General features: G+C 40.5%; 1 protein-coding gene and 1 long non-coding RNA gene across 6 annotated transcripts in view; one reads left to right on the top strand and one right to left on the bottom strand.

Annotated features, from left to right (window-relative positions):
- Positions 1-18,895, top strand: part of LOC308459194 — a 36,670-nt gene extending 17,775 nt beyond the window's left edge. For 2 of the 3 annotated variants that reach the window (XR_013977884.1, XR_013977885.1), the window contains exon 4: positions 18,847-18,861. This is a non-coding gene — a long non-coding RNA (uncharacterized lncRNA). Of the gene's footprint in view, positions 1-18,846 lie in introns of all 3 variants that reach the window. The other variant, XR_013977883.1, reaches the window with a different exon arrangement.
- Positions 9,111-22,355, bottom strand: part of LOC308459007 (sodium channel protein type 5 subunit alpha-like) — a 106,246-nt gene continuing 93,001 nt past the window's right edge. For all 3 annotated transcript variants that reach the window (XM_080973970.1, XM_080973972.1, XM_080973971.1), the window contains 9 exons: positions 22,028-22,182; positions 19,491-19,664; positions 18,725-18,856; positions 17,826-18,065; positions 16,789-16,845; positions 14,663-14,804; positions 13,550-13,650; positions 11,898-12,168; positions 9,111-11,339 (listed from right to left, as the gene is read on the bottom strand). In XM_080973970.1, the coding sequence (XP_080830096.1) occupies positions 10,198-11,339; positions 11,898-12,168; positions 13,550-13,650; positions 14,663-14,804; positions 16,789-16,845; positions 17,826-18,065; positions 18,725-18,856; positions 19,491-19,664; positions 22,028-22,182 (2,414 nt within the window). In that variant the 3' untranslated portion in view covers positions 9,111-10,197. The remainder of the gene's footprint in view (positions 11,340-11,897; positions 12,169-13,549; positions 13,651-14,662; positions 14,805-16,788; positions 16,846-17,825; positions 18,066-18,724; positions 18,857-19,490; positions 19,665-22,027; positions 22,183-22,355) is intronic.

Raw genomic sequence — 22,355 nt, 5'->3', positions numbered from 1 at the left:
GGAAAAGGAATAATGAATATAGGACTTTGAATAAGGGACAGGTCTAAAGGCTTCTTTGGAGAAATTCTATGCGGATTTTTCTCTCCTGCATAAAATTGGCTTCTCATTGCAATTACCCCATGAGTTTGCAGCTCAGTACAAAGATGAGAGAAAACTATGGTTCAGAGGGGTGTGTGGCTCAGCACTCTTTGGGTGACTCCTCCTCTAATTCAGTCCCTGCAGAAAAACACTACCCAGTGTTCCAAAGGGGTTGCAACAATGCAGAGAACTGGATGACTGGATAGCCAATATGGTGGTTAGATTTGGACTAGGGTAGCCCAGGTTGAAATCCCCAATCAAAAATGATGTACAGTGGTACCTCGGGTTACATACGCTTCAGGTTACAGACTCCGCGAACCCAGAAATAGTACCTTGGGTTAAGAACTTTGCTTCAGGATGAGAACAGAAATTGTGCTCCGCCGGCGCAGCGGCAGCGGGAGGCCCCATTAGCTAAAGTGGTGCTTCAGGTTAAGAACAGTTTCAGGTTAAGAACGGATGTCCGGAACGAATTAAGTACTTAACCTGAGGTACCACGGTAGTGACTTTCACAAGGTTGTTATTATAAGGTAAAATAGAACAATCCCTGTATGTTGTGCTGAGTTCTTAGGGAGGAAGAACAAGGTGCACATGTAATAGTCAATGGAAGAAACATTAAGGGTCCCTCTATACATCCTTTTTATTGTGCTTTCGTGATTATTTGTGTTGTTGGTGTTATTAGGTGCTTATATGTGATCCTACATTCAGGACTGGCTCGCCCATGAAGCAAGGTGAGACGACCACCTCAAGCAGCAGAAGCCCAGAGGAAGCAGATCCCAATGTAGTTCTTTATTCTTCCCCTGCTCCCTGACGTAGATCTTCACTCACCCTTCCCTGGCAGAGAGGGGGAGCCATTTTGTGGTTTGCCTCAGGTGCCAAAATGTATTGGGCTGGCCCTGCCTGCATTCAATACTTGCAAAAGCTTCAGGGCAGTTGTACTGCTTCATTAGCAATCGGTGCCAGGAGTTTGGTGGCGATGGTTTTTTTGGTCCTGCTTTTGTTGCACTATAGTGCTGGCAATGTGCTCAATTAGATTTGCTTCTTTGTGATGTAACCATCCCCTTCATACTTCCAACTGATGCCAGATACTGGCATTTTTATGGGGGGGTTTGTGTATGGAATTGAGTGAAGGTTTAGCACAGCAATCACGGCCTGAACAGAATAACTTTCGAAGTGTAAAAATGAAGGTATGATAGCGTGGTGTCATATTGCAATGAGAGTATTGAAGAACCACAGTAATAAGGTGGCGAGCAGGAAAAACAACAACAGCAGGCTGTATAGTTTCCAATTTACAATAATTTCCCCAAAGCCTTGCATATTTTCACCATTCACAAGTCAAACAGTGATAGAGCCAAGTGAGCCTCAGAGGCAGTGCATTCCACAATTGAGGTGCCACAGCCCAAAAAGTCCTGTCTTGCATGCTCTGTGCCAAATTTTAGACGGCAGAATTTACAGAGCAGGGAGTCCGCTGATGAAATGAGAGTACAAGTAGACACATATTGAAGGAGGCAATCTAGGTAAAATTGAGGAGCACATATCTGAGAACAGTGAACTACAAATATTAATAATGCTGATCTTTGGACAACAGAGATGAGCCAACTGTTGTCCTCTACCACTCCAACAAAAAGAGAGAGTAAGACATTTTGGGTTGAGTTTGCAGAATGCAGGAACAGAGAGATGACTCTAAGAGGCTAGGCAATCCCCTTTGGGGGTAGATATGGCACAGAGAGCAGCTTAAACGAAATGGACAAAGTAAATACTGAATGGATGGTAATGGACATTTGATAGAGGAATTAATTCTTAAAGATGGGAAACCTTTCAGTATTGTATATATGCTTACTGCTTGCAAAGAGCAGTGCTCATTAAAACTAATGCACGGCTATTTACAGCAAAACCCGTACGAAGGAAGCTGTGGAGTTCTATCAGAGATAAAGCCTTTCCAGATGTTTCTGAAAGTGCAGGGTTTCTCAAACGCAAACACAAGAAAAGTAAGAGCATAAGAAAAGGCCTTCTAGATCAGACCAAGGTGTTTATGGGGATCACACCAACAAGGCACAAAAGGCAACAGCCCTCTCCTGCTGCCTGATTGCAAAAATGACTTGGGGGAAAGATTGAAGACACATCTTCCTTAGCTTTGCTGCTCCTAGCTAATTAAGGGTTTGCTAAGCACTGGGGCAAGGGACGCGGGTGGCGCTGTGGGTTAAACCACAGAGCCTAGGACTTGCTGATCAGAAGGTCAGCGGTTCGAATCCCCGCAACGGGGTGAGCTCCTGTTGCTTGGTCCCTGCTCCTGCCAACCTAGCAGTTCAAAAGCACGTCAAAGTGCAAGTAGATCAATAGGTACCGCTCTGGCAGGAAGGTAAACAGCGTTTCCATGCGCTGCTCTGGTTCGCCACAAGCGGCTTAATCATGCTGGCCACATGACCTGGAAGCTGTCTGCGGACAAACGCCGGCTCCCTCGGCATATAGAGCGAGATGAGCACCGCAACCCCAGAGTCGGTCACGACTGGACCTAATGGTCAGGGGTCCCTTTACCTTTACCTTAAGCACTGGGGCATCCAAATTACATCTCTGCTGTGTAATGTGTGGTGTGGAATATGTAGCAGTGAAGACAGAAGGTCCTGAGCTACATTTCTTACATCCTTGGTTAAAAGAATCAGGTAGGAGTTGATGGGACAGACATTTGCCTGAGACCCCAGAGAGCCAAAACAGGTAGATGTCAGGTAGATAGTCATGTGCTGAATAACCAACACTTCCCTTTTACACAATTTCAATATATGCGTATGGTCTGCCTTCAAAAATAATCCAGGAACTGCATTTGATCCAGAATAGGGCTGTAAGATTATTCTATGGGATTGGGCAGTTTGACCCTATTATACTTCTGCTTTGTCAGCTGCACTGCTTCCGTTCCATTTCTGGGCCCAACTTAGAGTGCTGGTCTTCACCTTTCAACCAGTAAGAAGCTTGGGACCAGATTACCTGAAAGATTACCTTCTCCCACACATACGTACCTGAACCTTAGGATCCTTTTCAGAGGCTGTGCTCAGAGTGCCCGTGCCAAAACAAAAGGAGAGGGCCTTTTCAGTATTGGCACCCCAGTTATGGGATTTCCTTCTATGAGAGCCTTGCCTGGTCCTTTTCTTGTGGTTTGTTTAGTGCCAGGTGAATATTCTTTTTGTTCACCCAGCCCTTCTCAATAACTTAGGTTTTTGCTTAAAATATGGAAGCATTCAGAGTACTTTGCGTTATGGTGTGCCATACAAATGCCAGAGAGGGAGAGGCCAGTTTGAGGCATGGGCGTAGCCAGGATTTATGTTGGGGGTGGGGGGACTGAGTTATCTGCAACACAAATGGTCAGTTAGTTAAGTATTTTTATTTATTTACCTGTTTTAGGGGTGGCAGCTACCTCCCCTGCACTCCCCTGGCTACGCCATGTTCTGAGGAAGCTTCTTATATTCCTATGAGTCTTATATCCAGCAAGTCCCCAGTCAGAACTCACCTGTCTCTTAATTTCTCTAAGGGCCTCTACTGACAGTTTCACTTGACGGCTGAGTTGAGTTGCCAGGCAACTGGCAAATGCATTCCAAAGATATGTCCAAATAAGTTGGTCCACCCCAAACTGGAAGGATGCCCCCGGAATCCTCTGCAAGTTTGCAGGGGATCCCGAGGATCATGTTTCAGGCTCATAGGAGCCTCTCAAAATAATGCCACGGCAAGTACTACTTGGCTTGTTCCTGCAGAAAGGATGGCCTGGCCAATATGGAAACCACTTCCAAATCAATGCAGGGCACCCCCATCTAAACTAGGAGTGATGCTGAAATAAATAAATAAATAAAAACATTCCTCACCCATAGGACTGTGTAAATATGTCAGAGATTATAAAAGTTTTAGCAGCATCTGTAGTTGTTTTTTTAGCAGGCAGTTTTCTGGTCCACACAGGTGGGAAACACATGCATCTGATACGTCCCTCTGCTTCACTTCTTCTAGTCTATTTAACTTCAATAAACTCAAGAAACTATGTCATGGGAAGTTTCTTGGAATAACTGGGAGGTAACTATATACAGCAATTTATCAGGTTCTTCGTCCAGCAAGGGAGTAGAGGATGGGGGTCCTATTTCCTCTCCAACGATGAGGAAGGTAAAAGAGAAACAATAACAACAATAACCAATCATACTGGTGTGGAATCTTCTTTTTTTTTTTTTTTTTTTTTACAAAGCTAACTGGTTGGAAGTGACTTTCATCAGAAAATGACCAGCTACCTTCAGTAATAAAACACATTATGAATTGTGGGACATATTTTGCTCTCCATTACAATCCATTGAAAACAGTACCCTTCTTTATTCTGCTCAACTTGGTGATTTAATTGAATTATGTTAAGAGCTCTGAGAATCAAAATTAAGAAAGCAATATCAAGCTGACTTAACCAAAAAAAAAAATTAATCTGATTGCAAAAAGGGATAATAGATCTTAAATGGAAATTGTTCTTAGTATTACTAATGTACAGAACGTGATTTGATCACTTATTATTATTATTACCCCAATGAATTGATTTAGACACGCATTATGTTCATTCGCAGAAGTTACACATCTGCATATAAACCATTTTAAGTACAGGGTAACAGGAACTCACTTTAAAGAGTAACAGGAAATGGCAAATACAAACGCATGATGAAATCATTTGGTTACAAAAGGAATGTTCAGCTCTTTAATGGCCTAATGCATGCTAGAATAGTGTGGGGTAATTTGCTCAACACCTACTTAAGCAGAAAGCAGCAAGGAGGGGTGAGTCTTTCCTTCTCTTAGAGAAGGAAAGCAATCTATTGCATGTCAGAAGAGCATCAGGGACCCTTTAGAGATACGGTAAGGCAATGTGCGTGGCTGGGTGCAGATTAAAGAGAAGCATCAAGCAAGCCTTTGAAGCATATTTCTAAAATCACATTTAAATTCATCAGGTGTCACTTAAAACATTTATATCCTGCCCCTCCTGCCCATTTGTGATGGTTTACGCCCCCCCCCAAACCCTCAAAGAACAAAAGTACTACTGAAAAAATGTTACTCCAGAACAATCAAACATGCGCCAATGAAATGCTCAGGTTACTGGAAAGGCTTGCAGGTTCCAGATGCAAAGACCTGGGCATTTATCTGTGGGAGAGGATCTTAGGATCTGGCTTGATATTCTTTGTGCAAATGGCTTCCAGGAGAGAAAGATGTGTTTCCTGTTCATACAGAAGCTACTTAATAATAATACTAGTAGTAGGGGAAGCAGGCGTTCAAAGAACAAGAGAGCATATGAACATATGTGTGTAAAACAAGCCACAGCTATGATACATTGAAAGAGAGCTTCCAATTATTTTGTGTAAAACCTAATTGTAAGAAATCAATCTTTTAGTGTAGCAGCACTCCCTGCCCACTGGCACCTTCGCTGTACTTTTTTCAGTGCCTGCTAAAAACATTTTTGTTTAGGCAAGCCTATCCATGTTAAGTTGTGGATGAACATATCAGACGACACAGCGATTCTTCAAACAGCTCTTGTTTATTCACAGGCCAGAACAGAACTGAACTGAAGAGTTCAGCCAGCCTGCTTATATAGAGCTCCACTAGAACGCAACAGTAACCATTTTCTGTAACTATCCAATCACTGAACGTCACTTTCGATCCCTTATTTGCATATGTGGACGTGAGTGAAAACTATCTACAGTATTCCCCCTGCTGGCCCAGGGTGAGAACCTCAGTACATAACAATCCATATATGTAGAATGCTGACATTTTAACCTGCTTTTTAGGGGGGGAATTTTGGGGGGAAAGTTTTAGATAGTGTTAAAAACTTTTTTTACTGGTAATTTCATTGCTTAGTTCTTTTTCTAAACTGATTTGAGTTTGGTTGTTTTTTACAATCAAGTGCTACATACATGCGATGAAATAAATTAAAAGGGCAGGAGAAAGGCAGATGTTCTATGCCTGTGCCGAAACAGGAGTCCCGTTTTCAATAAATGGTTTGAAACCCTTTGAGTAATCTTTCAGGAAAGGGCAGAAACAAATGTTCGGCTCATTTCTGCGCAGCACAATCCTCTTGGCAAGAGATGGAGAGATGGGGGAAAGGACTACACTCTGCATATTGCCTCTGATTGCCTCCTTTAAAGTAGACATTGTATCCATAGTGTAATATTATGCATCATCTCTGCATCCTCTCTGAAGTAGGCAAGCCACAGTAAAGTGCCCGGCCTGATCCCATCCCCCTCATCTGGCAAATGTTTTGCCAAGAAAAGAGGATGGGTTTGGGATTTTGCAGCAAAAGAGAGGTTTTATTTTTCAAAAAGAGCACCGCTTTTCAAACAAAACTTTCCACTCTGAAAAAGAGTGTTGGTTCACCAGGCTGGTGAAGGCTGGCATAAAATGTTGTCAAGGTGTATCTCCCAGCCTGACTCCTGGGTAAGTTTAAAAGGCACAGGCAACATGGATTGATGCCATAGCATCAAAGGGGGTGTTCTGGGATCTCACTCCACTTACGCCCAAGGCATTGCACACAGTGTTACAAGCACAAGTTGCAATGAGTTAGTGAGTCAAACAGGGATTACTCATAAGGAAATAGGTTGGGGGCGCTGGCAGACTTTGGGGTCTCAGATTTTAGTGGCACCCTGTGCAATGCCAAAATTTGGCGGCACCACCCCTCTCCCCGCTTCTCGCTCTCCATTCTAAATGGAATTCTGGCACCAAGGCCTTCTCAGTAGTGGCGCCCGCCCTGTGGAATGCCTTTCCATCAGATGTCAAGGAAAAAAACAACTATCTGACATTTAGAAGACATCTGAAGTCAGTCCTGTTTAGGGAAGTTTTTAATGTTTTACTCTGTTTTTAATCTGTTGGAAGCCACCCAGAGTGGCTGGGGTAACCCAGCTGGATGGGCGGGCTATAAATACTAAATTATTATTATTATATTATGGGCACCCAGTGAGACCAAACTGGTCGCACCCCCCTAAATCCACCTCTGTGGTGGGAAGCATATCTTTAAGAAGGGCAGATAGTGCTTGGCTGATGGCATATTAAGATAAACTAGAAAGTATACTTGGGGGTGGGGAGGGAGAGCAATAAATAATAAAAATTCCATCTCTAATTGCTGCATTTAGCTGTAGCTGGATAACAATCTTCACAATGAATAATCCCTGTCCTAAACCATAGTATATGAGTTATGGTAAAGTTCCCTGTATATTTTATTAACCACATGCTGCAAATTTCATTAGCAAATTTCATTAGCTCTTCAAGGGTCTGTGGCCCTTTGAGTTTTAATGAAGACAGGCACAAGTAACTGATATGGCATCTTTATATAAAATAATTGATGCCATTTCCTAGAGAGGTGTTATGAAGAATAAATGGCTTTTGAATGCACAATGCATCCTCTTCTACAAGATTCCTCCTTCTCCCTACACAACTTTGAAGAATTAACACTTTTATACTCTTGATCTAAATTCTAAAGAAAGGTGTCTCAGAAACCAAGGGAGATAATGCAAAGTTGTTTCCCCAGGACTTGTAACCCTGATCTGCCTGCCCACATGGTTTCAGGTTTCCTAATATTATAGTGGGATATGAAGACTGTAGTTTTTTCTTGTCTAGTTTTCCTGCTTCAAATCATCCTGAAGCACCTTCCTGCTCACCACACATGCCCCATGAAATGAATTGTCAGACTGCCATGACATACATTTACAGATAACATGCTGTTTGGGGTACAGATGGCCATAACTAAAGAAAGGAGTTTAGCGGGTTGCACTCCTGGGGCCTGCTTTTAGAAGGGTAGAATGTAAATTCTTAGACCGACAGACTGGCTTTGGAAGATGTGAATTATGGATTTCCTGTGTCACATGTAGATGCTATAGGCCAGGAAGTTCTCAGTTCATAACTTATCCATGAACTCTACTATGTTTACTAGTTATCCCCTTTTTCCACCAAAATTCTGGTACTATGGAACCAGCAAAGAATTTTCAACCTTTCATCAACTACATTTCCAAGGATTCATTGAGAGAAGCAATTAAAATGCAAGTGATATAAAATTTGCATAATTTGGTAGTGAAGATATGTCTTTTTTTTTTTAATAATAGGTGTAGCTAGTGCAGGGAACTTCAGGATGGAAGTGGGGACATTTGCCTCTTGGGGACTTTTCGAGTTTAGTAAATAAATGCAGAGACCACTACCAAAATCAATGGTGGAGCAAAAAGTTTCCCAAAACGTTATTTCAGCAATTGGGAAATTGTGGGGTGTGCTGGGCACTAAAAGCTTTTAATGTTTTAAAATATTAGAAGATACTGCCACCTAAAGGTGTTTTGGCTGTTGTGCAGCTGTCACTTTTTACAACATATTTCACACCTAGCGTTCAACAACCACTTTTGCAAGGTGGAAAAAAGCATATGGCCACATATAGCAGGTCTTGAGCACCCCAAAGTCCATAGAAGTGTCAGTGGGGACTGTGCTTTGAAAACGGTTGGGATTCAGACACAGAAGTGATACAGGCAGTGTCTACTTGCTGGTGGAGAAAGATCAGAGCTGGAGAATTTTGCTTCATTTTGCTTCCAAAACCAGTGCAGTTAGTTAATAAGGGACTTCAGAATTAAATGAAGGACATGCTCATGCTGTAAGAGGGAGCCACTCTATGGATGTTATTTCTCCCAGGCAATAGACTTTTCCCCACTGTCAGGACTTGCCAGCTGATACAGGCTGCAAGGTCTACTACAAGAGCCTTCAGTTGTTGCCTCGCTGTCTTATCCAGCTCCTTGTTTCTTGCCTTATTTTCTGTATGGAAAGCTTCTCCAATGGTTTCAGCAATTGTGTTCCAGAATTAGTGCCAGTCTTCCCTAAATGGACAGCTCCCCCATATCCCTTGTAAGTCTGTGTCTCCAGACCAACTAGTTCATGTACACCCAGGGCTCTGTAGAAATCTGACACTGTAACCTTGCTATTCTCCTGCCCCTTGCCCCAGACAATGTTGCGTGAATCCATTTATGAACAAACGTTTCCAGCACCTACATTTTCCACCAAGAACAGCCAACAAGTCTGAAAATCCAATTGTTTTTATTTAATTGCTATAGTTTGTGAAATATCATTTTATAATATACATTAGGCAAGTACATTTATTTGCTTACTTGTACAGTGTGTGTACATATGTATCACATTGATGTAAGTAATCCCACTTATTTTAAAACATTGTGTGAACACATGCAGCCAGACTTGTATGAGTAGAAATATGTGATCGCTGTTGTGTTTTGCAGGAATTATAATTTTCCCCACACAATTTAACAGTTACATAGTATAAAAATTACTTCCATGTGTGGGCATGTAATGGGAGGGGCAGCCATGATATATTCAATAAGAATCAATTTAGACTCAAATGGATTGACTCACCATGCCTTATCTTGATACTTCTTTAAAACAAAACTCAGTCTTAAACAACCACAACATATCTTGAACTGGTTACCTGAAGGATGTCGTTCAGGGATTGAATCTGTGCACTATCAGCAAGCTCTGGCCAAATAATGAACAGGAGAGACCAGTCACAAAATAGAGCAAGTCCGGTGATGCTCCTTGATCTGTACAAAAACCTCTAGGTATGGTTTACTAGCCAGTCTGTACAATTAGAAGACCAGCTTTTACTGGCTACAGGTTCACCTTTGCTTTTGTCTTTCTCTGCAAAGGAGCTGAATCTGACAGTTTGTTGTAGCCATGTTGCACCACAAGGCCCACGTCTCATGATAAACTATTCTGGGCAACTGGACTCTTTCCTGGTCCCAAAATGTATTTTTGAATAAAGGGGGGGGGGGCAACCACAAAGCATTCATAGATAAAGAGGAGTCCATGGCTCATGTTTTTTGATGGTGGCCCTAACAGCTACCAAAATAACATGCTAACCAATCAGTTAATAAAGCTAAGCAGTAAATGTACAAATCTTTTCTCCTTTAACTATTATTGAAGACTTTCCAGTTGCAATATTTATTCCTGCTAAGAGCATCAAGAGGATACACAAATGGGAAAGCTTCACAGTTAAAAGTGGTAAATAAAGGTGGCTATAATGATGGAAATATTTTTGTAGTGTTACACTTCCTGGAAAATTGTATTGTGACAAGAAAAATAGCGAACTGTAAATCACTTGGGTTCACTAGTGTCTGTGATCTTCACTTGAATAATGTCATTAGTGGTGCCTGTGACATTACTGTAAGACGGAGGAATAGATACGGGAGATGGGCTGTGGGAGTTACTTGACTGACTGTCTTCGTTTTCACTAAGTGTGACTGCAGACCCACCTTCCTCCTTTTGTATGTGTTCCAAGGGGGGGCTGTTGCAGGTTTCCTGACAGACTTCTTTCACTGCTTGGTGAAGGAGATACATCCTGAAAGCCCTCTGGATAATGGCAGCAGATTCCTCCTCTTTTCGCTTGGGAGTCGTTATAATGGGTTCATTGGCAATCTTCTCTGGATACTTTTCTTCTATCTGGGTCTCAAGTGGACCCATGTCCCCATATTCTCCCAATACCCTTTTGGTAAAAGCAAACAAAATATCCAAGCAGTGGATTTTATTTCCGTTTACCATAGGAAGGTCCATTAACATCAGCTGTTGCCTGTTTGGTTTGGGTATGCGTAAAGGTTCTGCTAGAGCATCAGCAAAGTCTGAAAGTGCGAAGTAAGAAATAAATTGGGTTGCGCGAGGATCAAATTTTGCCCAAATCTCATAAAAAATTTCAAAATCATCGTCGCCTAGAGGTTCTGTGCTTTCCTCCGTGGCAACATTCAAGTTCTCTATGATGACAGCAATGTACATGTTAACTACAATGAGGAATGATATAATGATGTAGCTTACAAAATAGGCAATTGCCACACTCCTGTTTACGCAGGGACCATTTCCACCTAAATTGGGAGCACAAGTGATGTTCTCAGTGTTCAGCATTGGGTTGAGAAGGTCATGCCAGCCAGCAGATGTGGTTATTTGGAAGAGACAAAGCATACTGCTGCCAAAGGTTTGGAAGTTGAAAATGTTGTCAATCCCACCTTGCCAACTTGCACAGGCAAAGTTAGACATACCAAAAATAGCATAAATAAACATGATCAGAAAAAGGAGAAGCCCAATGTTGGTGAGAGAAGGAAGGGACATCAGTAATGCAAAAAGGAGGGTCCGAAGCCCTCTGGCTCCTCTGATAAGTCTCAGTAGTCGACTAACACGGGCTACTCGAATTATTCTCAGGATTGTAGGAGGGAAATCAAGCGCTTTTCGAAGTTGTCCAGCTGCAGAACCTATTAAAATAATTCATTTTTTGAAAAATTCAGCAACAATGCATTTTTATTTCCAGTTTAAGCTAAGCCAAAATTAAATATTTAGGTCTATATTTAGGCTGCACTAAAATAATTGTTATCTGAATGCCTGTTTAGAGGACAACAGTGGCTGGCTCCAGTGAGATGTGATGGAGCTCTTGCAAGATCTCACAGAGTGCACAAGATCTCCTGCCACTACCACTACAAGTGGCATCTGGGATGCTGTAGGGGCAACATCTCTTGGTGTTCTGCCACCTGTATTAGCCCATCTCATGAGCAGGCAGGTCTTGGATCTATGAGCAAGCATGAGGATTCGGCAAATGGAGCATGTCTATTTACTCAATCTGGACATCCATCTCTCAGACCATATTCTACACCGCATGACATTCTTGCAACCACACAGATTCCTTGATCTACATAATTTAATACAATTGGCAACTTCTTAGGTATGCAGACTTGGTCCAAGCTCACATTTTTGCATTTGCTTATTGCCGACAAGAAATAACTCTGATGTACATGAACTTTTTTTTTTTTACTTACTAAGTATTGAAAGAATCACAACCACAAAATCAAATATATTCCAACCGTCTTTGAAGAAATACAGTCTCAAAGCCAACATTTTGATGATGCACTCTCCAGTAAAGATAGCGACAAATACAAGATTTATATTTTCAAGAAGGCTCTTAACAGCTTCCCCTTCGTCTTCATGTTCTGCTGCCATGATCACCACATTCAATAAAATTAGACTTATAATGAAAATATCAAATGCTTTCTTGTTTACAATGTCAAAAAGAAGTCCTTGGTACGTGTTCTGTGGCAAAAGGGGGAAAAAAGCAAGAAGAATTGGCACCACTGACTCACTAATGATTTCCCCTTTTCTTTGAGGCAAATGACATAACTCTATACTGTTTCTCACTGGGGGGTTTTAAATTTTGCTTTAACTTGTATTTGCTTATATTATAAACAAATTTATAGCTATGAATGAAAGAAGAAGAGGGGAGGAATCTTTTGCAAGAGAACCAGAAAATTGTCTTTTAATAGGCTATAGGGACAGATTTTTACTTGAGCACAGTATTTAGGACAGGAAAGTAATTTTCTTGTAGTTAGATAAAGATATGCAGATACATGTTTTACATGTAGAATATAGTTCCCTAGTTTGCATTATTTCACTATTTATTGAATTGCACAAGCTAGAATTCTGGACTAAACACCTTGTTTGGTCCTTTTCTCTTCTTATGACTTTCATATCTGGATCATGTGGGTTAATATGAAAAGGGGCTATTGCAGGAATCAACAACCTTTTCAGACGAGCAGGCACCTTTTGGGCACCAGTCACAAAATGGTTGCCATAAGAATGTGGCATAACACAACATGCCATGGCAGGGGACATGACATAACACAAAATAAGAGTACCATCACTGCTGCTGCTTCCTCCCCACCCCAGATGACCTCAGGCTTACCATGGGAAGTCAGCTATGTCCTGCTGGTCTTGGCTGTGAAGTCCACATAGTACTGCTTTCCCATACACAATATTGATTCCATAAACGCTGTCTAACAACAGAGAGCAGCCCCCAGTACCAGAAAAACTACAAGCTGACACCCACATCCCACAAGTACATCTCTCCCACTTTTTTCAGGGGGTGAGGGTGAGGAAGCAAAACACTGAAAAGGTGGAGCAGTCAAATTGCTAATAAAAATTGAGAAGAATAGTGTCTGAACATTGTGCCTCATATCTCAGATTTTAAAAATCCTAGAAACTTCCTCAAAAATTAATAAAAGCTGGGAATCTGGGGATTGCTTGCCAAGCAGACAAACGTAATGATAAAATTGATGTGATTTTCCTGTTTATATTTTGATGGTGGCATTAATTATCTGGTTGCATAACATATTTTTAAACAAAACAAAACTGGCGGCAATCACTGATATAATGCTTGTTAGAAGAGCAAGTCAAGTTATATGAGCCTTTGTTTAAAAATGCATTTTCTTCACTACTATAATTTTTCTAATTTTGCTTAATTTCTTTCGTCTTACACAGAGTAAACCTATTGAAATAAGTAAAGAATTCTCACTATGAAAGCAAAAGGCAAAATGTTGACCGCTAAATAACTTGTTATACTAGATTTTGAAAGGTAATTCCAAGTTAATTCCAAAACCAAACAAGGAAATGCACTTATTGTTAGTGGCTGTCTTACCTGTGGCCGTGGAACGGGCTTAAGTGGTTTCTTGTTACCAAGTTTTTTTAATGCATTATAATATTTCTTCTGTTCGTCTGACATAAAAATGAGTTCTCCCCCTAGGTATAAGGAAATAAATACAAAATGCATCTTCCTGTCTGAAGATATCAAGCTTTTATGCAAATCCAACTAAGTACTTTCTAGCACTACGGGAAATTTAACTGGTAAAGCTATTTACTACATTACCATCTGTAGTCACAGTTATGGAGGTGAAGACTATGACTGGATATCCTTCAAAATCAGTGGTGGTTCATGCTGCTTCCACCACTACCACCAACTATGAGCACCACTGTCTAAAATATAAGGTCTATATGAAATGAAAACAGTTCCACAAGTTTTCTATGCCATGAATTGTAGGGCATCACAATTGTGGCAAAACAATGAGAGAACCAGAAGTTTCAATGTTCTAGATGGATACCCCTTACCCTCTTTTTCGGGATCTATGAATACTCCTTCCTAAAGCTATTTTTCTTGCTTTCTACTAATCAGTCAAAAGGAAATCCATTTTTTAGTGTCACTCCTTACTCAGTCATGAAGCTCACTGGGTGACCTTGAGATATCCACCATCTTTCAGACTAAACTACCGCACAGGATAAACTAGGGAGGGGCAGAACCATGTGCACAATCTTGAGCACCTTGGAGGAAAGATAAGGAAATTCATAAAGACTTTCCTTATGACCCAGCCAGGCAAGCTACTGTGGGGTAGCTCAGTCAGCAAAGCATGAGACTCTTAATCACTTAATCTTAGAGTCATGGGTTTGAGCCCCACGTTGGGCAAAAGATTCCTGCATTGCAGGGGTTTGGACTATATGACCCTCGTGATCCCTTCCAACTCTACAATTCTATGATTCTTTTCTGGTTCCCATGTAATGTAATCTGATATCTCCTGAACAGGACAAGTGGTACTGAGGATTACTTTCTTTCTGATTTTGGCCTTGGACTAACAATGCCTTAGACATTATCAGCTGCAGTCTATTACAACACTGTACTGAACACAAAGCTTTCACCATTTCTATCCAACTATTATACAATCTTTATGGGAGTGAAATATTTTGTAACTCATGTGAGTACTTATCTTTTTCCTTTGTTGGTTGAAATTGTCAATAACAACTCCAATGAAGAGGTTTAGCATGAAGAACGATCCAAATATGATAAAAGCCACAAAATAGAGATATGCCCACACATTATTTTCAAAACTTGGCTGTTCATTTTCCTGAAATAAAGTAGAAAGACAAGAAACGCCTTTTTTGTGACTTAATTATGTCAATTCTTAATTTATCATGAATATTTCATTGCCCTGTTTGATTTGTTTAAAAGCATAAATGGACGCTATGTAATTAGATACACCTTGTGAGACACAGTAGGCAATGTATAAAAGGACACATGCTGAACTACTCACGGTTCTACACCTGAACTAGTGCCCTGGTACTCTGGTTACTGAAATAAGGTAATCATGACTAGACATACAGCTAGCTATATCCAAAATGGTGGAGGACCAATTAGAACAGGTCACCTCCAGAGATTTACAGAGCTTGCTGGGTTCCCAGGTGCTCTGGGGATTCAGGAAGTAATGTGAGAGATGTTTCTGTGTTTCTTAAATTAGTTTTTATTGAAGATTTTTTTGTGATAGAAAACAAATAAGCAAGGAAATGTACATAAAGCATCTTCACTTTCTTCTTTTTCACAGTTCATTTACATTCAGTATGAGACACTATTGTACTAGGCATTGTGGGGACGGAAGATAGGAGGGAGAGGGTTGGGGAGATAATGATCTTTTCATTCTGCTGTATAGCGTTTGTGCGTGGTTTTTGTGTCAGCGTCTCATGGGTAGGTCCTTTATTTATATAGTTATTTGTTTTTGCTGGCATCCAGAGGCCAGAGCTTGGTTGGTTGCATTCAGCTGATTGCAGTGGGGCATGTTTGTATGTATGTGTGTGAGGGTAGGTTGTTGGGTCAGGTTAACCATACTGATTCATATGCTGTTGGGGGGGCATAGGTCATTGTCTTGTTGTGCTGTGTATGTGATAAAGGGGTACCACAGTGGGGTGCATGCGTCCTCCTTTGCTTGCCCCTATGCTGGTTTAAGTTTGTTGGTTAACTTTTCTAATAGGGTGGTTTCCCATACATTTTGGTACTAATGGCCTATGTTCACTCCTGATAGGTATTTCCTAGGTATTTGATACGGGGCTGTCATTTTTGTAGAAGTCTTTTAAGCAATATAGGTCTTTAGCTTGACATGTATTTATTTGGATGTTTTGGGGTGCATGGTGGAATAGTGGGTGATGAGCCTGGGGAATTAGAGAGCCAGGGGAATTGAGGGGGCTGCTGCCCCAGTTGATGGACACTGCCATTCAAGTGGTGTCCATGTACCGCATCATGTGATTATGCAGGGCAGGGCTTACTTTGCACCCCCCAATATTTTATTCAAGTTGGCACCCCTGATTTCTGGAATGGGTGACTGAATATGGCTATTGGCAGTTGCTCCCCAGTGTCCTCTCCCATAGGCATGTAGAACTTCGTTTACTGAGGAACTTGAGGAACTGAGACAGCTTGAAATAAAATAAAAAAGTAATAGAGAATTTGATTAATTATACCACCGAACCCATTTGCAGGCATAGGAACTGATGGTGACAGCAGCAAACTAATATTTCCTTTCTGCTGCAAGGGTATTGGCAAAATTTCAGATAAACTGTTCTAGATAGTACAAGACTATAATCATCATAGGATGAAGCACTTCCAGTTCATAGTTGTAATTTTGCAATTACTCACTATCAGAGAAAGCTGTCTACAACATCTCTCCAGGAGTTACTGTTTTGAGCCTGCTTCCTTCTACTTAGGTAGCTTACTCAGAGATATGCAGGGAGATGTTTCTTTCAGGGCTGAATAATTTTAATTTCACAAACTAAAAGTAAACATTTTTGAGTGTAAAAATGAGGTGTTTTAATTCAGGCTGGAATAACACCCACTGGGAGAAAAACAGTTTAAAATGTGGTCTGCAAGGAGAAATGTCCTCCATCCCATCCCTATCTTGCAACTGTAAGCAACCTCACCAAACTCCAGTTCCCAAGATTCTTTGGGGTGAAAGCTGTAACAATTCTAAAAGTACATAGAATGATACAACTCAATAGTGTAACCGGTCAATAAAAATGAAGCAAAGCATCTAAAAAGGACAAATGCTGTAACTTTTCATGGCTTACTTTTGAAGGTGCATCTACTGCAGCATACATAATCTCCATCCAGCCCTTAAAGGTTGCCTGGCAATATATATATATAAACAAACCAAGTTACGGAAGTATTCTGTAAATTGTTTTTCCTAGTCTGTCTGACAGTCTAACACCCATTTGGCTTGCCACCCTCCTGAGGAGTATGCTAAGGGATGCACTAGACTTGACAGGTGCAGCTATATTTGTCTATCCACATGCCTGCCTCATGCATGGATAAAGACACTGTACAAACACCAATAGACCACTGTGAGAGATGTACTCTTAATTGCCTGCACAGGCAATTCCTGGAGGAATAAAAGGTTTTCAGCAAGCATTTAAAAGTTGGCATAGAAGGTGCCTGCCTATATAAAAAAAAATATTTTTATTTTGTTATCTTACACTGTTCAGGGGCACAGAAACAGACTTTCCATTGCCAATATAATAATTGTCCCAAAAAAACCAGACCAGAGGAAACATCCCCTTCAAAATGCACATTTTGGAACATTGAAAAATGAGGGTTCCAAAATACATTGAGTGCCTCCAGATACAGGAACCTTCCCTCTTTGCACAGTCACCTTTCACAAATCAAGGAACAACACTGCAGTAGTGGTGGAGCTAGCATGCTCACACTACCATCCCTCCCCTTGCGCGTTCTCTACACTTCAGGTTTGTACAGGTCTTCTATTGGAGAGAGATATACTTCAGAAATATAATAGTACATCCTCTGTAGCATTTTAGAACACAGGCATTGTGAAGCCCTGGATCATGGAGCTAGTTTCAGCTTCAGATCATGGATTAGCTTCAAACTGGAAATCTCAATGTGCAGTTTAACAGCAATCAGCAATATTTCTTAATATTTAAGGTTGCTCCCTGTGTATTTTTTCTTTTTAAAAAAAAAATCCTTCAAAACTGAATATCAGAAGCAAATTCTGAATTCTTTAGAAATTTTCTATCTGTTATTCTTTGGCTGCACATATGTGGCTTGCCAAGGTTGTTCTCTTGCCAAAGAAACTATGTGTGATTGAACATACCACCTGGAGGAGAGCCAGATACCCCATCCCAACATGATCAAAGTTGACATTCGTATTAGTCCATTCGGAATTCTGACTTTCACAGACATTTTTATTTTTTAAAGATGCATCACTGCATTTCGAAAATTTTCCTCCAAACAGTTGTACTCCTAGGATGTTAAATGGGAGCCAGAGAACAACACAGACAAGCAGCACATTTCCAATCGAAGGGACAGCTCCTGCGAGTGCATTCACTACAACCTTAAATGAGAAAATGAAACACACAATCAGTTATTCACTGAATAGAATCAGTCCACCAATGGCTCTAAGCAATGATAGCACGTAACCGAGCAATCTGATAATCATGTGGCAATTACACGATTAAGTATGGATCTTTTTCCTGATTTACAAATGAGCACCACCAATTGAGTGAATATGGTGCCAGAATTTGCTATGGGGAAGTGGGTCCAAATCCCAGGTCAAAAGGTAGTCTTGAGCAAGTCACTAACTCAGTTTTCCATTCATAAAATCAAAATTAAAAGACCGCCTTTAAAGTAGGGGTACCAGGCAAGATGCCTCTCAATTGTTTTACCAATTGTGTGTGCTTGGAGAAGCTTCAAAACACTTTTTGAAATGATGCAGGAAATGACTTCATGTCCAAGCAGCTTTATAGTGTTAAAATAGGAAAAACAGAGTCCTAAATACTACTTGTTTTGTTTTGTTATGTGTGCATTTTGTGACTCTTTTTATGTTTGGGTTGTTTAGGATTTCCCTGGAATTATCTAAAAATTATCTAATTTTTATCTAATAATTGGATGGATTAGAATGGAACAAAATGGGATAGATTTTGCCATCCCTACTACCAGCTCAACACAGCCTTAGCTTTGTGGGACATGTAACAGAAAAACTGTATTTAGTACCTTTATCCCTTTAAATCTGGACAATGCGCGAAGAGGTCTCAGGGCTCTTAAAGTTCTGAGAGATTTTGTGGAGACATGGCTATCACACAGATCTCTTCCCTTTGTTCCAGTTGTTTTTGCAGGAAAGGAAACCTGTGATAAAAAAAGAAAAAGAAAGGAAAAACACAGGCTGTTTACTTGTAAAACATATCTTTGGAGTTATGGTTTTCTTATGCCAATTATTTTTTATTGATTTTCCAAATGTTAACTCATTTATACAAATTATTTCCAAATTAATACAATTTCGTTTAAGTGGTTTCCCATGCGCCATTCTTGATGTGGAGTTACGGTTTTCAAACATTGTGTCTTCAGGGAATTCTTTCCATGCTGATTTGTTTATCAAGCAACCCCTCTGTGGAATCCAGAATGTATTAGATTCCCCTCCCCTTGACCCTGCCTTTCCTCCACCAATTGTCTTCCCTATGTCAAAGATCAGGGACACTGACACTGATCATTGATTTAAATCAACATTATGTTGCCTGAGATGGGACAGCACGCACACACCCCCCCCCCAAAGCAAGTCAAAATACATAGTGTTCCTAGGGCTAACCACATTATTTTGCTACCTGGCACAAATTCCCAAAATCAGCTGCCCGGGGTGGCTTGCTCATGCTACCTAACTGTGAGGCTGGCCCATTTACTACATGGATCTCTGAGGCAGTAGCTACTTCACATAATTGTACATTACAGCAACATGCAGGACTGTAAGATTAAATCTGATACTTACACATACAATAAAGAAATCAAGCCAACACCAAGCATTGGTGAAATATTTTCTGAAGCCATAAGCCACCCATTTCAGAAGCATCTCCAGGAAAAAGATGTAGAAGAAAAATATATCTGCATATTCCAGTATGATTTTTATGTTCTTTCTCTCAGCAAGGTAGATGTCTTCAAAGATCTAGTATTTCAGAAATCAGATGTGATTTAGAATTCACTAGTGGGATATTTAAAATTTGTGCAATGTGATGAAAAAGGGTGCAGCCCACTCACTTAGCATTCATTGGGGAAGGGCTTCTTCCAGCTGATTAAAGTTTAAGAAGTACTACAACATTGATCTCTGAAGTTCACTGTGTGAACCCTGCTCCCATGTTCAAGATTCAACAACATTTTTTGCCAAGTATGTAGTAAAATTAAATGACAATGTAGAAATCGTAGGCCTAAATTATTTGTCAAAGTGTAGCATTTTGACATCAAAGATGGTTCTTAGGACCATAGTATTGGCCTAGGGGTCCTTAATAATTATGCCTATACTGGATGTAAGATTCTAGCTATAGCTCTCCATTGCTTTGAACCCAACTGATTACACATAAAAGCCTGCAAAAGGAAAAACCCTAGTCATGAACTGGCAAGCCCCATAGCCCTAATAGGCAATATATAGAAGGCATGAGCATTGCATAAATGCTGGGATTATGTATCAAAGATTGAATAACTGGTGGAAATATAGGTTAAGGGGTTAGTATGCATTAGATTGTTATATAACAGGAACATTGTATCATGTGCCATGCACACAACTGAAGCATGCCACAATCTCTTATATGGCCATTTCAAGCTACAAAATTGAGCATACTATGATCCACAGCTATGGGGTTGTTTACCAATAGGATGTTTATCTTAAAATAAAAAAATTCCTTCCAGTAGCACCTTAGAAGAAGTGTGCATGCACACGAAAGCTCATATCAATAACAAACTTAGTTGGTCTCTAAGGTGCTACTAGAAGGATTTTTTTTATTTTGTTTCAACTACGACAGACCAACACGACTACCTACCTGTATCTTGAAATAGCAGATTGTTCATATGGCCAACTGGACTTTGGCTAGTGGTTATATAAAATCCTGATTTGGAGGAAGAAACTAGACTGTACAAAGTTTGGGTGTGGCATACCACTCTTCAGTGACCACCAACTTCTAGCCTGTGCTCAGAGTTCTGGCCATCTGTGTAGCAACAGAAGCTAAGGACTGGGTGAGATCCATTTGAGTTTACATATATGGCCCATATAAATGAACTTTTTTTTCATATGCAAGTCTGTTGTGGGGGCTTGGAATAAAAATGCTTTATTACTTTATACCCAGCATGTCTGAGTTTCTATACCATTAATAAAGATTCCATTTAGTTCATACCAGTGAAACCTAGTGCAATATATCTGGAAAGTTCTGAAGGAAATCCCAGCAATCAATTAACTGGGATCTTTTATAAAATACTCTTAAAAATATAAACATATACTTTTAAAAATACTTTAAAAAACAAGCAAGCCTCACTTTTATCAGCTGGAATCTAAAGAGCTGCTTTAAGTGCCCAGCATTATTTTGTCTGATAGAACCTCCTATCCACTTTAAAAAATGGATTGTCATGTAAAATGAAGGGTTACTGTTCAAGAAGAACAAGTCAAAAATTCCTTTGGATCTAGCTGCATGGTTCTTTGGATTTTGGCCATTGTTTATCTAAGAATGTTTGCACTATTACTCATGCACCAATAAAATGGAATACACTAGGCATGATTATATAATATCAAGGAATACATTTTTTTAAAAAAATCACCTATCCTATCATAGCTGTCAACTTACAGATTTGAAAATAAGGGACCAGCAGCCTTGAAAATAAGGGACCAGCAGCCAAAATAAGGGACCTGCAGCCTCACCTGTTCCAGGCACTCCAGTCTTCCTGTCCTCCTGCAGTCTGGTCAAACTCATGCTGATAGCTTCGAGAACACTGTCCAACCAACTTTGTAACCAGAGGTTCAACTGAATAGAATCTGAATCACATGCACCACAAGGCCTATGCAGCCTCAACTTAAGATGGCTCCCCGGCCTGGCCTTGCACTGCAAAGTTTGCAGCAGCACGTGCAACAAAATGGCGTCCAGCATTCAAAAAACCCCTCAGCTTGCATTAACTAGCCGCACACAAGGCATGCAAGCTCCACCCCCCAGTCATTCTTAGACTTCTTATTGGGTGAGCAACACAGCCAAGCAACACAGTTGGAGCCTCCCTCCTCCCTGGCCGGCAGGGAAGGAAGGAGAGGAGCTGCTTCCTTTGAAATTTAAGGGACATCATTTAAGGGACATTTAAGGGACATCTATCAATAAGGGACAGCAGCGGGACATGGCGCTGGAATAAGGGACTGTCCCTTCAAATAAGGGACACTTGACAGCTATGCATCCTATTAAACAGATTTCAGCAACTATAGGAAAAAAGAAAATTCAGAGCTGAACACAAGGCCAAAAAATTAATAATACTCTTATTTTAAGGATATCATAGTAAGCTTACCAGAACACCACTGCTCAGTAATATCATAAATATGATAAAAGATTCAAACCAACTATGTTTTACAATTCTGTAGCAGGTTTTTCTAAACCTCCACCAAGTGTTGCCTGGAAATTTATCAGTATTCACTGTGCAACATGGGAAGAACTTGACCAACACTGAAATAAAGAGAAATCAAATACAGAAATTATCAGTGTTCTGAGAATCAGTAGGAAACCAGTCTTTTTAACATTTAGCATCTTTGCAGGAGAAAATAGCAAATTATTTCCTCTTTTCTTCCTATCCCTGGAACATTCTCCTGGTGGCCTTCTATGTAACTAGTACAAGCAGC

Source organism: Podarcis pityusensis, assembly GCF_964106645.2.
Source record: "Podarcis pityusensis genome assembly, chromosome: 12".
Taxonomy (NCBI): domain Eukaryota; kingdom Metazoa; phylum Chordata; class Lepidosauria; order Squamata; family Lacertidae; genus Podarcis; species Podarcis pityusensis.
The sequence above is the reverse complement of the archived record's forward strand: the minus strand, read 5'-3'. Positions and strand labels throughout refer to the sequence as shown.